This window comes from Panulirus ornatus, chromosome 17 (assembly GCF_036320965.1).
Source record: "Panulirus ornatus isolate Po-2019 chromosome 17, ASM3632096v1, whole genome shotgun sequence".
In the NCBI taxonomy this organism is placed as follows: Eukaryota; Metazoa; Arthropoda; class Malacostraca; order Decapoda; family Palinuridae; genus Panulirus; species Panulirus ornatus.
The window spans coordinates 56,140,497-56,155,854 of NC_092240.1; the positions used below are offsets into that span (position 1 = coordinate 56,140,497).

The 15,358-nt window shown below is 42.4% G+C and overlaps 1 protein-coding gene across 3 annotated transcripts in view; it reads right to left on the bottom strand.

Moving 5' to 3' along the window:
* Positions 1–1,144: 1,144 nt before the first annotated feature.
* The window catches only part of LOC139754814 (tectonic-like complex member MKS1), a 199,236-nt gene continuing 185,022 nt past the window's right edge, over positions 1,145–15,358 (bottom strand). For 2 of the 3 annotated variants that reach the window (XM_071672658.1, XM_071672656.1), the window contains exon 14: positions 1,145–1,779. In XM_071672658.1, coding sequence (XP_071528759.1) covers positions 1,646–1,779 — 134 coding nt within the window. In that variant the 3' untranslated portion in view covers positions 1,145–1,645. The remainder of the gene's footprint in view (positions 1,780–15,358) is intronic. The other variant, XM_071672659.1, reaches the window with a different exon arrangement.

Genomic DNA, 15,358 nt, shown 5'->3' on the forward strand with positions numbered 1-15,358 from the left:
GAGTAAATGTGAATAAGAGCAAGGTTATTAGGCTCAGTAGGGTTGAGGGACAAGTAAATTGGGAGGCGAGTTTGAATGGAGAAAAACTGGAGGAAGTGAAGTGTTTTAGATATCTGGGAGTGGATTTGGCAGCGGATGAAACCATGGAAGCGGAAGTGAGTCACAGGGTAGGGGAGGGGGCAAAGGATCTGGGAGCGTTGAAGAATGTGTGGAAGGCAAGAACGTTACCTTGGAGCAAAAATGGGTTTGTTTGAAGGAATAGTGGATCCAACAATCTTATATGGTTGTGAGGCGTGGGCTATAGACAGGGTTGTTCGGAGGAGGGTGGATGTATTGGAAATGAGATGTTTCAGGACAATATGCACTGTGAGGTGGTTTGATCGAGTAAGTAATGAAAGGGTAAGAGATATGTGTAGTTATAAAAAGAGTGTGGTTGAGAGAGCAGAAGAGGGTGTACTGAAATGGTTTGGTCACTTGGAAAGAATGAGTGAGGAAAGATTGACAAAGAGGATATGTGTGTCAGAGGTGGAGGGAACGAGGATAAGTGGAAGACCAAATTGGAGGTGGAAGGATGCAGTGAAAAGATTTTCAGTGATTGGTGCCTGAACATACAGGAGGGTAAAAGGTGTAAAAGGAATAGAGTGAATTGGAATGATGTCGTATACCGGGTCAACGTACTGTCAATGGATAGAAACAGGGCATGTGAAACATCTGGGGTAGACCATGGAAAGTTTTGTGGGGCCTGGATATCGAAAGGGAGCAGTGGTTTCAGTGCATTAAACATGACAGCTAGAGACTGAATGTGAACAAATGTGGCCTTTGTGGTCTTTTCCTAGCACTACCTCGCACGCATGTGGGGTGAGGGGGGTGCTAATTCATGTGTGGCAGGGTGGCAACTGGAATGAATAAAGGCAGCAAGTATATGAATATGTACATGTGTACATATGTATATGTATGTATACGTTGAAATGTATAGGTATGTATATGTGCGTGTGTGGACATTTGTGTATATACATGTGTATGTGGGAGGGTTAGGCCATTCTTTCATCTGTTTCCTTGCGCTACCTCGCTAACGCAGGAGACTGACTAAGTATAATAAATAAATAAATATATTTATTTTATTTATATATATGCATGCATTCCACCAATTCTCATGCACTTCACCATAATCCATACATACATCGAATATCCTTACCAACCAATCAACAACACAGTCACCCCCTATTTTAATAAATTCCACAGCAATACCATCCAAACCTGCTGCCTTGCCAGCTTTCATCTTCCACAAAGCTTTCACTACCTCTTCTCTGTTCACTAAACCATTCTCCCTAACCATCTCACTTTGCACTCCACCCCAACCAAAATATCCTATATCTGCTACTCTATCATCAAACACATTCAATAAACCTTCAAAATATTCACTCCATCTCCTCACTTCATCACTACTTGTTATTACCTCCCCATTTGCCCCCTTCACCAATGTTATACATTTGTGAGGCATGGGCTAAAGATAGGGTTGTACAGAGAAGGATGGATGTGTTGGAAATGAAATGTCTGAGGGCACTATTTGCATACATATCTAAATAACCTTGTAGAATATGCAAAATTATTGCTTTAGTCATTCCAAATTATAAATTCTGAGAAGTCATTTGTACAACTGGTTTTCAAAAAGACCTTGCTTTGCTGCTCTTAGTTTTTGCCTTGATCTGTTAAAGGCATTGATTATTGCAAGTGTGGACTGCTGCCAACCAGATGAATTCTCCTCCTGCACAGTCATACCTGAAATTTGAAATTCTCTGATTAGTTTCTTTATGAATTCTAACTCTTGGTTACTTTGTAAATCGTAAGCAAGTATGAGGTTTTCATTATGTGATATATGTTTAAACTATTGTATTTTATAAATAATCACATGCTTGGTGTTCTGAGAGAAAATTACTATAAAACCCTTTGAAATCTTATTCTCATGCCAGAATTCTGGTTGAATTTAATGAAATTTTTCGTGGTTAAAATGAATCCTAAGAGTACTTTGAGAAAAATTAATCTGTTACTACAGTAGCTAGAGTAAAGTCCTTTTGATTCACATTAGATGATTCTGCATTCTGCCCATTAATCTTGAACCCTTGAATGACTGGCATGGTCCAGAAATTCCATCATGGAGTATTAAAAAAGTGAAAATATTTTCATCTATGAAACGGAGGATTAGCATTCAAAAAAAACAGAAATCCACATCAACTTATATTATCACCTTTGTGTTGGCCTAGTCTAGCTTTAAGTACGCAGACAGAGGAGGTGTGAATGACACACTTGACAGCTCCCAATACAACAGGAAAGGATGGAGACAGTAATTCAGTTATTAACTGTAACTCCTTCACCAAGAGAAATATCACTGAATCTTCTCTTAACGAAATACACAATGAAGTGTAACGTGAATATCAGTGAAAGTCTAAATAAACTGGATAGCTTTGTTGTAGGCAAAACTTGCAAATGGTTCCCTATTTTGACCACATAATAAAATTCTATGACAGGCACTGTGCCAGATCAAAACCACCAACCCGAAACACTTGTGTACCAACAGCATCTTAGTTCCATCTTCATTTTGTACATAAACTACCTGTTCTAAGTCTTTTATCTCATTCTTGTATCTCCCATGATGATAAAATCACTACACAAAAGTACACTTGGGAACTTATAATGTTTCATTTTCCTCATAGTTATCAGCAAACTGGAAGCAAAAGGATGGAGTGAAAAGCACTTCTAGTGATCAGGGCCTGAACATACAGGAGGGTGAGAGGCGTGCAAGAAACAGAGTGAACTGGAATGATGCGGTATACTGGGGTCGATGTGCTGTCAATGGACTAAACCAGGGCATTTGAAACATCAGTGGTAAACCATGTAAAGGTCTGTGGAGCCTAGGTGTTGATATGGAGCTATGGTTTCAGTGCATTACACATGACACCTAGCGATCGTGGGTGAACAAATGTGGCCTTTTTTGTCTGTTTTCCTGGTGCTACCTCTCTGAAGTGGGGGGGCAGCGATGCTGTTTCCTGTGGGACAGAATGGTGCGGGGAATGGATAAAGGCAAGCAAGTTCGAATATGTACAAGTGTATATATGTATAAGTCTGTGTATGTATATGTTTATATGTATATGTATGTCTGTGTATGTGTATGTGTATGTATATGTGTATATGTATGTGAAAGAGAAGAGAGAGGCATTTGGACGATTTTTGCAGGGAAAAAATGCAACTGAGTGGGAGATGTATAAAAGAAAGAGACAGGAGGTCAAGAGAAGGGTGCAAGAGGTGAAAAAGAGGGCAAATGTGAGTTGGGGTGAGAGAGTATCATTAAATTTTAGGGAGAATAAAAAGATGTTCTGGAAGGAGGTAAATAAAGTGCGTAAGACAAGGGAGCAAATGGGAACTTCAGTGAAGGGCGCAAATGGGGAGGTGATAACAAGTAGTGGTGATGTGAGAAAGAGATGGAGTGAGTATTTTGAAGGTTTGTTGAATGTGATTGATGATAGAGTGGCAGATATAGGGTGTTTTGGTCGAGGTGGTGTGCAAAGTGAGAGGGTTAGGGAAAATGATTTGGTAAACAGAGAAGAGGTAGTAAAAGCTTTGCGGAAGATGAAAGCTGGCAAGGCAGCAGGTTTGGATGGTATTGCAGTGGAATTTATTAAAAAAGGGGGTGACTGTATTATTGACTGGTTGGTAAGGTTATTTAATGTATGTATGACTCATGGTGAGGTGCCTGAGGATTGGCGGAATGAAAGCCGGCAAGGCAGCAGGTTTGGATGGTATTGCAGTGGAATCTATTAAAAAAGGGGGTGAGTGTATTATTGACTGGTTGGTAAGGTTATTTAATGTATGTATGACTCATGGTGAGGTGCCTGAGGATTGGCGGAATGCGTACATAGTGCCATTGTACAAAGGCAAAGGGGATAAGAGTGAGTGCTCAAATTACAGAGGTATAAGTTTGTTGAGTATTCCTGGTAAATTATATGGGAGGGTATTGATTGAGAGGGTGAAGGCATGTACTGAGCATCAGATTGGGGAAGAGCAGTGTGGTTTCAGAAGTGGTAGAGGATGTGTGGATTAGGTGTTTGCTTTGAAGAATGTATGTGAGAAATACTTAGAAAAGCAAATGAATTTGTATGTAGCATTTATGGATCTGGAGAAGGCATATGATAGAGTTGATAGAATGCTCTGTGGAAGGTATTAAGAATATATGGTGTGGGAGGCAAGTTGTTAGAAGCAGTGAAAAGTTTTTATCGAGGATGTAAGGCATGTGTACATATAGGAAGAGAGGAAAGTGATTGGTTCTCAGTGAATGTAGGTTTGCAGCAGGGGTGTGTGATGTCTCCATGGTTGTTTAATTTGTTTATGGATGGGGTTGTTAGGGAGGTGAATGCAAGAATTTTGGAAAGAGGGGCAAGTATGGAGTCTGTTGGGGATGAGAGAGCTTGGGAAGTGAGTCAGTTGTTGTTCGCTGATGATACGGCGCTGGTGGCTGATTCATGTGAGAAACTGCAGAAGCTGGTGACTGAGTTTGGTAAAGTGTGTGAAAGAAGAAAGTTAAGAGTAAATGTGAATAAGAGCAAGGTAATTAGGTACAGTAGGGTTGAGGGTCAAGTCAATTGGGAGGTGAGTTTGAATGGAGAAAAACTGGAGGAAGTGAAGTGTTTTATATATCTGGGAGTGGATCTGGCAGCGGATAGAACCATGGAGGCGGAAGTGGATCATAGAGTGGGGGAGGGGGCGAAAGTCCTGGGAGCCTTGAAGAATGTGTGGAAGTCGAGAACATTATCTCGGAAAGCAAAAATGGGTATGTTTGAAGGAATAGTGGTTCCAACAATGTTGTATGGTTGCGAGGCGTGGGCTATGGATAGAGTTGTGTGCAGGAGGATGGATGTGCTGGAAATGAGATGTTTGAGGACAATGAGTGGTGTGAGGTGGTTTGATCGAGTAAGTAACGTAAGGGAAAGAGAGATGTGTGGAAATAAAAAGAGCGTGGTTGAGAGAGCAGAAGAGGGTGTTTTGAAATGGTTTGGGCACATGGAGAGAATGAGTGAGGAAAGATTGACCAAGAGGATATATGTGTCGGAGGTGGAGGGAACGAGGAGAAGTGGGAGACCAAATTGGAGGTGGAAAGATGGAGTGAAAAAGATTTTGTGTGATCGGGGCCTGTACATGCAGGAGGGTGAAAGGAGGGCAAGGAATAGAGTGAAATGGATCGATGTGGTATACCGGGGTTGATGTGCTGTCAGTGGATTGAATCAGGGCATGTGAAGCATCTGGGGTAAACCATGGAAAGCTGTGTAGGTATGTATATTTGCATGTGTGGACGTATGTATATACATGTGTATTGGGGTGGGTTGGGCCATTTCTTTCGTCTGTTTCTTTGCGCTACCTCGCAAACGCTGGAGACAGCGACAAAGCAAAAAAAAAAAAAAGTATGTGTACAGACGTTTACATGTATATAAGGGGATGGGTTGTTCTTCATCTGTTTCCTGGCGCTACCTCACTAATGCGGAAAATGTCAATCAAGTATAATAAATAAAATGTTAATGTTAATGTGCTCAGAGGGGCAGCTGGATGGATGTCTGATCACTATCTTGTGGAGGCAAAGGTCAAGATTTGTATAGGATTTCAAAAAAGAAGAGAATGTTCAGGAGAAGAGAAAGGTCAGAGTAAGTGAGCTTGGAAAGGGGACTTGTGTGAGGGAGTACTAGCAGAGATTGGGTGTAGAATGGCAAAAGGAGAAAGCAAATGACATGAGAAAAGTAGGTGAGGAATGGGATGTATTTAGGGAAGCAGTGATTACAAGTGCAAAAGATGTATGTGGCATGAAAAAGGTGGGAGGTGGGCATATCAAAAAGAGTAGTGAGTGGTGGGATAAAGAAGTATAGAAAGGGTAGTGAGTGGTGGGATAAAGAAGTAAAGTTGTTAATAAAAGAGAAAAGAGAGGCATTTGGGTGATACTTGCAAGGAAGGAGTCCAAATAACTGGGGAAACGTATAAAAGAAAGCAACAGGAGGTCAAGAAAAAGGTGCAAGGGCTGAAAAAAAGGTCAAATGAGAGTTAAGGTGAGAGAGTATCATTAAACCTTAGGGAGAATAAAAAGACGTTTTGGTAGGAGGTAAATAACATGCACAAGACAAGTGAATAAATGGGATCATCGGAGAAGGGGGCAAGTGGGGAAGTAACAACAGGTAGTGATGAAGTGAGAAGGAGACGGAGTGAGTATTTTGAAGGCTTGTTGAATGTGTTTGACAATACAGTGGCAGATATACGTTGTTTTGAACAGGATGGTGTACAAAATGAGACACTCAGGGAGAATGGTTTGGTGAACAGAGAAGAGGTAGCGAAAGCTTTGCGGAAGATGAAATCTGGCAAGACAACGGGTTTGGATGGTATTGCAGTAAAATTCATTAAGAAATGAGGTGACTGTGTCGTTGATTGGTTGGTAAGGATATTCAATGTATGTATGGATCATGGTGAAGAGCCTGAGGACTGGTGGAATGCATGCATAGCACCATTGTACAAAGGCAACGGGGATAAAGGTGAGTGTTCAAACTACAGAGGCACAAGTTTGTTGAGTATTCCTGTGAAATTATATGGGAGGGTATTGATTGAGAGGGTGAAGGCATGTACAAAGTATCAGATTGGGGAAGAGAGAGTGGTTTCAGAAGTGGTAGAGGATGTGTGGATCAGGTGTTTGCTTTGAAGAGTGCATGTGAGAAATACTTAGAAAAACAAATGGATTTGTATATAGCATTTATGGATCTGCAGAAAGCATATGATAGGGTTGACTGAAATGCTTTGTGGAAGCTCTTAAGAGTATATGGTGTGGAAGGTAAGCTCCTAGAAGCAGTGAAAAGTTTTTACCAAGAATGTAAGGCATATGTACAAGTAGGAAGAAAGGAGAGTAATTAGTTCATAGTACATGTTGGTCTGCAGCAGGGGTGTGTTACATCCCCATGGTTGTTTAACTTGTTTATGGATGTGGTGGTTAGAGAGGTAAATGCAAGACTTTTGGAGAGAAGGGCGAGTATGCAGTCTGTTGGGGATGAAAGGGCCTGAGAAGTTAGTCACTTGTTGTTCACCAATGATACAGCGATGATGACTGATTTGAGTGAGAAACTGCAAAAGTTGTTGGCTGAGTTTAGAAAAGCGTGTGAAAGGAAAAAGTTGAGAGGACATGTGACTAAGAGCAAGGCTATTACGTTCACTGGGGTTGAGAGACAAGTGAATTGGGATGTAAGTTTGAATGGAGAAAAATTGGAGGAAGCGAAGTGTTTAAGATATCTGAGAGTGGGCTTAGAAGCAACTGGAACCATGAGGGTGAAAATGAGTCACAGGGTGGGAGAGGGGGCAAAAGTTCTGGGAGTGATGAAGAATGTGTGGAAAGAGAGAACATTATCTCAGAGAGCAAAAATGGGTATGTTTAAAGGAACAGTAGTTCCAACATTACTATATGGTTGCAAGGCATGGCCTACAGACGGGGTTGTGCAGAGAAGGGTGGATGTGTTGGAAATGAAATGTTTAAGGACAACATGTGGTGTAAGGTGGTCTGATCGAGTAAGTAATGATAGGGTAAGAGATGTGTGGTAATTAAAAGACTGTGGTCGAGAGAGCAGAAGAGGGTGTATTGAAATGGTTTGGTCACATGGTGAGAATGAGTGAGGAAAGATTGACAGAGAGGATATATGTGTCAGAGGTGGAGGGTAGAAGGAGAAGCAGGAGACCAAATTGGAGGTGGAAGGATGGAGTGAAAAAGATTTTGAGTGATCGGGGCCTGAACATACAGGAGGGTGAAAGGCGTGCAAGGAATAGAGTGAATTCAAACAATGTGGTATACTGGGGTGAATGTGCTGTCAATGGATTGAATCAGGGCATGTGAAGCATCTGGGGTAAACCATGGAAAGTTTTGTGGGGCCTGGATGTGGAAAGGGAGCTATGGTTTTGGTGCATTACATATGACAGCTAGAGACTGAGTGTCAACGAATGTTGCCTTTGTCGTCTTTTCCTAGTCCTACCTTGCACATGCGTAGGGGGAGCGGGAGATGCTATTTCATGTGGTGGAGAGGCAAAGGGAATGGATGAAGGCAGCAAGTATGAATATGAATATGGACTCATAGGAATGTGTATATATGTATATATCTATGTAGGAGGTAAATAAAGTGCGTAAGACAAGGGAGCAAATGGGAACTTCAGTGAAGGGCGCAAATGGGGAGGTGATAACAAGTAGTGGTGATGTGAGAAGGAGATGGAGTGAGTATTTTGAAGGTTTGTTGAATGTGTTTGATGATAGAGTAGCAGATATAGGGTGTTTTGGTCGAGGGGGTGTGCAAAGTGAGAGGGTTAGGGAAAATGATTTGGTAAACAGAGAAGAGGTAGTAAAAGCTTTGCGGAAGATGAAAGCCGGCAAGGCAGCAGGTTTGGATGGTATTGCAGTGGAATTTATTAAAAAAGGGGGTGACTGTATTGTTGACTGGTTGGTAAGGTTATTTAATGTATGTATGACTCACAGTGAGGTGCCTGAGGATTGTCGGAATGCGTGCATAGTGCCATTGTACAAAGGCAAAGGGGATAAGAGTGAGTGCTCAAATTACAGAGGTATAAGTTTGTTGAGTATTCCTTGTAAATTATATGGGAGGGTATTGATTGAGAGGATGAAGGCATGTACAGAGCATCAGATTGGGGAAGAGCAGTGTGGTTTCAGAAGTGGTAGAGGATGTGTGGATCAGGTGTTTGCTTTGAAGAATGTATGTGAGAAATACTTAGAAAAGCAAATGGATTTGTATGTAGCATTTATGGATCTGGAGAAGGCATATGATAGAGTTGATAGAGATGCTCTGTGGAAGGTATTAAGAATATATGGTGTGGGAGGCAAGTTGTTAGAAGCAGTGAAAAGTTTTTATCGAGGATGTAAGGCATGTGTATGTGTAGGAAGAGAGGAAAGTGATTGGTTCTCAGTGAATGTAGGTTTGCGGCAGGGGTGTGTGATGTCTCCATGGTTGTTTAATTTGTTTATGGATGGGGTTGTTAGGGAGGTGAATGCAAGAGTTTTGGAAAGAGGGGCAAGTATGAAGTCTGTTGGGGATGAGAGAGCTTGGGAAGTGAGTCAGTTGTTGTTCGCTGATGATACAGCACTGGTGGCTGATTCATGTGAGAAACTGCAGAAGCTGGTGACTGAGTTTGGTAAAGTGTGTGAAAGAAGAAAGTTAAGAGTGAATGTGAATAAGAGCAAGGTTATTAGGTACAGTAGGGTTGAGGGTCAAGTCAATTGGGAGGTGAGTTTGAATGGAGAAAAACTGGAGGAAGTGAAGTGTTTTAGATATCTGGGAGTGGATCTGGCAGCGGATGGAACCATGGAAGCGGAAGTGGATCATTGGGTGGGGGAGGGGGCGAAAATTCTGGGAGCCTTGAAGAATGTGTGGAAGTCAAGAACATTATCTCGGAATGCAAAAATGGGTATGTTTGAAGGAATAGTGGTTCCAACAATGTTGTATGGTTGCGAGGGGTGGGCTATGGATAGAGTTGTGCGCAGGAGGATGGATGTGCTGGAAATGAGATGTTTGAGGACAATGTGTGGTGTGAGGTGGTTTGATCAAGTAAGTAACGTAAGGGTAAGAGATGTGTGGAAATAAAAAGAGTGTGGTTGAGAGAGCAGAAGAGGGTGTTTTGAATGGTTTGGTTACATGGAGGGAATGAGCGAGGAAACATTGACAAAGAGGATATATGTGTCAGAGGTGGAGGGAACGAGGAGAAGTGGGAGACCAAATTGGATGTGGAAAAATGAAGTGAAAAAGATTTTGAGTGACTGGAGCCTGAACATGCAGGAGGGTGAAAGGCATGCAAGAAATAGAGTGAATTGGAACAATGTGGTATACCGGGGTCAATGTGCATGTGAAGCGTCTGGGGTAAACCATGGAAAGTTCTGTGGGACCTGGATGTGGAAAGGGAGCTGTGGTTTTGGTGCATTATACACGATAGCTAGACTCTGAGTGTGAATGAATGTGGCCTTTGTTGTCTTTTCCTAGTGTTACCTCGTGCACATGCGGGGGGAGGGGGGTTCTTATTTCATGTGTGGCGGGGTAGCGATGAGAATGAATAAGGGCAGACAGTATGAATTATGTACATATGTATATATGTATATGTCTGTGTGTGTATGTATACATATACGTTGAGATGTATAGGTATATGGCTGGATATCCTCCCCTCTCATTTTTTTCATTTTCCAAAAGAAGGAACAGAGAAGGGGGCCAGGTGAGGGTATTCCCTTAAAGGTCCAGTCCTCTGTTCTTAACGCTACCTCGCTAATGCGGGAAATGGCGAATAGTTTGAAAGAAAGAAGAATATATATATATATATATATATATATATATATATATATATATATATATATATTTTTTTTTTTTACTTTGTCGCTGTCTCCCGCGTCTGCAAGGTAGCGCAAGGAAACAGACTAAAGAAATGGCCCAACCCACCCCCATACACATGCCTTGATTCAATCCACTGACAGCACATCAACCCCGGTATACCACATCGCTCCAATTCACTCTATTCTTTGCCCTCCTTTCACCCTCCTGCATGTTCAGGCCCCGATCACACAAAATCTTTTTCACTCCATCTTTCCACCTCCAATTTGGTCTCCCTCTTCTCCTCGTTCCCTCCACCTCCGACACATATATCCTCTTGGTCAATCTTTCCTCACTCATTCTCTCCATGTGACCAAACCATTTCAAAACACCCTCTTCTGCTCTCTCAACCACGCTCTTTTTATTTCCACACATCTCTCTTACCCTTACGTTACTTACTCGATCAAACCACCTCACACCACACATTGTCCTCAAACATCTCATTTCCAGCACATCCATCCTCCTGCGCACAACTCTATCCATAGCCCACGCCTCGCAACCATACAACATTGTTGGAACCACTATTCCTTCAAACATACCCATTTTTGCTTTCCGAGATAATGTTCTCGACTTCCACACATTCTTCAAGGCTCCCAGGATTTTCGCCCCCTCCCCCACCCTATGATCCACTTCCGCTTCCATGGTTCCATCCGCTGCCAGATCCACTCCCAGATATCTAAAACACTTCACTTCCTCCAGTTTTTCTCCATTCAAACTTACCTCCCAATTGACTTGACCCTCAACCCTACTGTACCTAATAACCTTGCTCTTATTCACATTTACTCTTAACTTTCTTCTTTCACACACTTTACCAAACTCAGTCACCAGCTTCTGCAGTTTCTCGCATGAATCAGCCACCAGCGCTGTATCATCAGCGAACAACAACTGACACTTCCCAAGCTCTCTCATCCCCAACAGACTTCATACTTGCCCCTCTTTCCAAAACTCTTGCATTCACCTCCCTAACAACCCCATCCATAAACAAATTAAACAACCATGGAGACATCACACACCCCTGCCACAAACCTACATTCACTGAGAACCAATCACTTTCCTCTCTTCCTACACGTACACATGCCTTACATCCTCGATAAAAACTTTTCACTGCTTCTAACAACTTTCCTCCCACACCATATATTCTTAATACCTTCCACAGAGCATCTCTATCAACTCTATCATATGCCTTCTCCAGATCCATAAATGCTACATACAAATCCATTTGCTTTTCTAAGTATTTCTCACATACATTCTTCAAAGCAAACACCTGATCCACACATCCTCTACAACTTCTGAAACCACACTGCTCTTCCCCAATCTGATGCTCTGTACATGCCTTCACCCTCTCAATCAATATCCTCCCATATAATTTACCAGGAATACTCAACAAACTTATACCTCTGTAATTTGAGCACTCACTCTTATCCCCTTTGCCTTTGTACAATGGCACTATGCACGCATTCCGCCAATCCTCAGGCACCTCACCATGAGTCATACATACATTAAATAACCTTACCAACCAGTCAATAATACAGTCACCCCTTTTTTAATAAATTCCACTGCAATACTATCCAAACCTGCTGCCTTGCTGGCTTTCATCTTCCACAAAGCTTTTACTACCTCTTCTCTGTTTACCAAATCATTTTCCCTAACCCTCTCACTTTGCACACCACCTCGACCAAAACACCCTACATCCGCCACTCTATCATCAAACACATTCAACAAACCTTCAAAATACTCACTCCATCTCCTTCTCACATCACCACTACTTGTTATCACCTCCCCATTTGCGCCCTTCACTGAAGTTCCCATTTGCTCCCTTGTCTTATGCACTTTATTTACCTCCTTCCAGAACATCTTTTTATTCTCCCTAAAATTTAATGATACTCTCTCACCCCAACTCTCATTTGCCCTCTTTTTCACCTCTTGCACCTTTCTCTTGACCTCCTGTCTCTTTCTTTTATACATCTCCCACTCAATTGCATTTTTTCCCTGCAAAAATCGTCCAAATGGCTCTCTCTTCTCTTTCACTAATAATCTTACTTCTTCATACCACCACTCACTAACCTTTCTGATCAACCCACCTCCCACTCTTCTCATGCCACAAGCATCTTTTACGCAATCCATCACTGATTCCCTAAATACATCCCATTATTCCCCCACTCCCCTTACTTCCATTGTTCTTACCTTTTTCCATTCTGTACTCAGTCTCTCTTGGTACTTCACACAAGTCTCCTTCCCAGGCTCACTTACTCTCACCACCCTCTTCACCCCAACATTCACTCTTCTTTTCTGAAAACCCATACAAATCTTCACCTCAGCCTCCACAAGATAATGATCTGACATCCCTCCAGTTGCACCTCTCAGCGCATTAACATCCAAAAGTCTCTCTTTCGCGCGCCTGTCAATTAACACGTAATCCAATAACGCTCTCTGGCCATCTCTCCTACTTACATACATATACTTATGTATATCTCGCTTTTTAAACCTGGTATTCCCAATCACCAGTCCTTTTTCAGCACATAAATCTACAAGCTCTTCACCATATCTATATATATATATATATATATATATATATATTTTTTTTTTTTTTTTTTTTTTTATACTTTGTCGCTGTCTCCCGCGTTTGCGAGGTAGCGCAAGGAAACAGACGAAAGAAATGGCCCAACCCCCCCCCATACACATGTATATACATATGTCCACACACGCAAATATACATACCTACACAGCTTTCCATGGTTTACCCCAGACGCTTCACATGCCTTGATTCAATCCACTGACAGCACGTCAACTCCGGTATACCACATTGCTCCAATTCACTCTATTCCTTGCCCTCCTTTCACCCTCCTGCATGTTCAGGCCCCGATCACACAAAATCTTTTTCACTCCATCTTTCCACCTCCAATTTGGTCTCCCTCTTCTCCTCGTTCCCTCCACCTCCGACACATATATCCTCTTGGTCAATCTTTCCTCACTCATTCTCTCCATGTGCCCAAACCACTTCAAAACACCCTGTTCTGCTCTCTCAACCACGCTCTTTTTATTTCCACACATCTCTCTTACCCTTACGTTACTCACTCGATCAAACCACCTCACACCACACATTGTCCTCAAACATCTCATTTCCAGCACATCCATCCTCCTGCGCACAACTCTATCCATAGCCCACGCCTCGCAACCATACAACATTGTTGGAACCACTATTCCTTCAAACATACCCATTTTTGCTTTCCGAGATAATGTTCTTGACTTCCACACATTCTTCAAGGCCCCCAGAATTTTCGCCCCCTCCCCCACCCTATGATCCACTTCCGCTTCCATGGTTCCATCCGCTGCCAGATCCACTCCCAGATATCTAAAACACTTCACTTCCTCCAGTTTTTCTCCATTCAAACTCACCTCCCAATTGACTTGACCCTCAACCCTACTGTACCTAATAACCTTGCTCTTATTCACATTTACTCTTAACTTTCTTCTTCCACACACTTTACCAAACTCAGTCACCAGCTTCTGCAGTTTCTCACATGAATCAGCCACCAGCGCTGTATCATCAGCGAACAACAACTGACTCACTTCCCAAGCTCTCTCATCCCCAACAGACTTCATACTTGCCCCTCTTTCCAAAACTCCTGCATTTACCTCCCTAAGAACCCCATCCATAAACAAATTAAACAACCATGGAGACATCACACACCCCTGCCGCAAACCTACATTCACTGAGAACCAATCACTTTCCTCTCTTCCTACACGTACACATGCCTTACATCCTCGATAAAAACTTTTCACTGCTTCTAACAACTTTCCTCCCACACCATATATTCTTAATACCTTCCACAGAGCATCTCTATCAACTCTATCATATGCCTTCTCCAGATCCATAAATGCTACATACAAATCCATTTGCTTTTCTAAGTATTTCTCACATACATTCTTCAAAGCAAACACCTGATCCACACATCCTCTACCACTTCTGAAACCACACTGCTCTTCCCCAATCTGATGCTCTGTACATGCCTTCACCCTCTCAATCAATACCCTCCCATATAATTTACCAGGAATACTCAACAAACTTATACCTCTGTAATTTGAGCACTCACCCTTATCCCCCCTGCCTTATATATATATATATATATATATATATATATATATATATATATATATTTTTTATTATTATACTTTGTCGCTGTCTCCCGCGTTTGCGAGGTAGCGCAAGGAAACAGACGAAAGAAATGGCCCAACCCCCCGCATACACATGTATATACATACGTCCACACACGCAAATATACATACCTACACAGCTTTCCATGGTTTACCCCAGACGCTTCACATACCCTGCTTCAATCCACTGACAGCACGTTAACCCCGGTATACCACATCGCTCCAATTCACTCTATTCCTTGCCCTCCTTTCACCCTCCTGCATGTTCAGGCCCCGATCACACAAAATCTTTTTCACTCCATCTTTCCACCTCCAATTTGGTCTCCCTCTTCTCCTTGTTCCCTCCACCTCCGACACATATATCCTCTTGGTCAATCTTTCCTCACTCATCCTCTCCATGTGCCCAAACCACTTCAAAACACCCTCTTCTGCTCTCTCAACCACGCTCTTTTTATTTCCACACATCTCTCTTACCCTTACGTTACTCACTCGATCAAACCACCTCACACCACACATTGTCCTCAAACATCTCATTTCCAGCACATCCATCCTCCTGCGCACAACTCTATCCATAGCCCACGCCTCGCAACCATACAACATTGTTGGAACCACTATTCCTTCAAACATACCCATTTTTGCTTTTCGAGATAATGTTCTCGACTTCCACACATTCTTCAAGGCCCCCAGGATTTTCGCCCCCTCCCCCACCCTATGATCCACTTCCGCTTCCATGGTTCCATCCGCTGCCAGATCCACTCCCAGATATCTAAAACACTTCACTT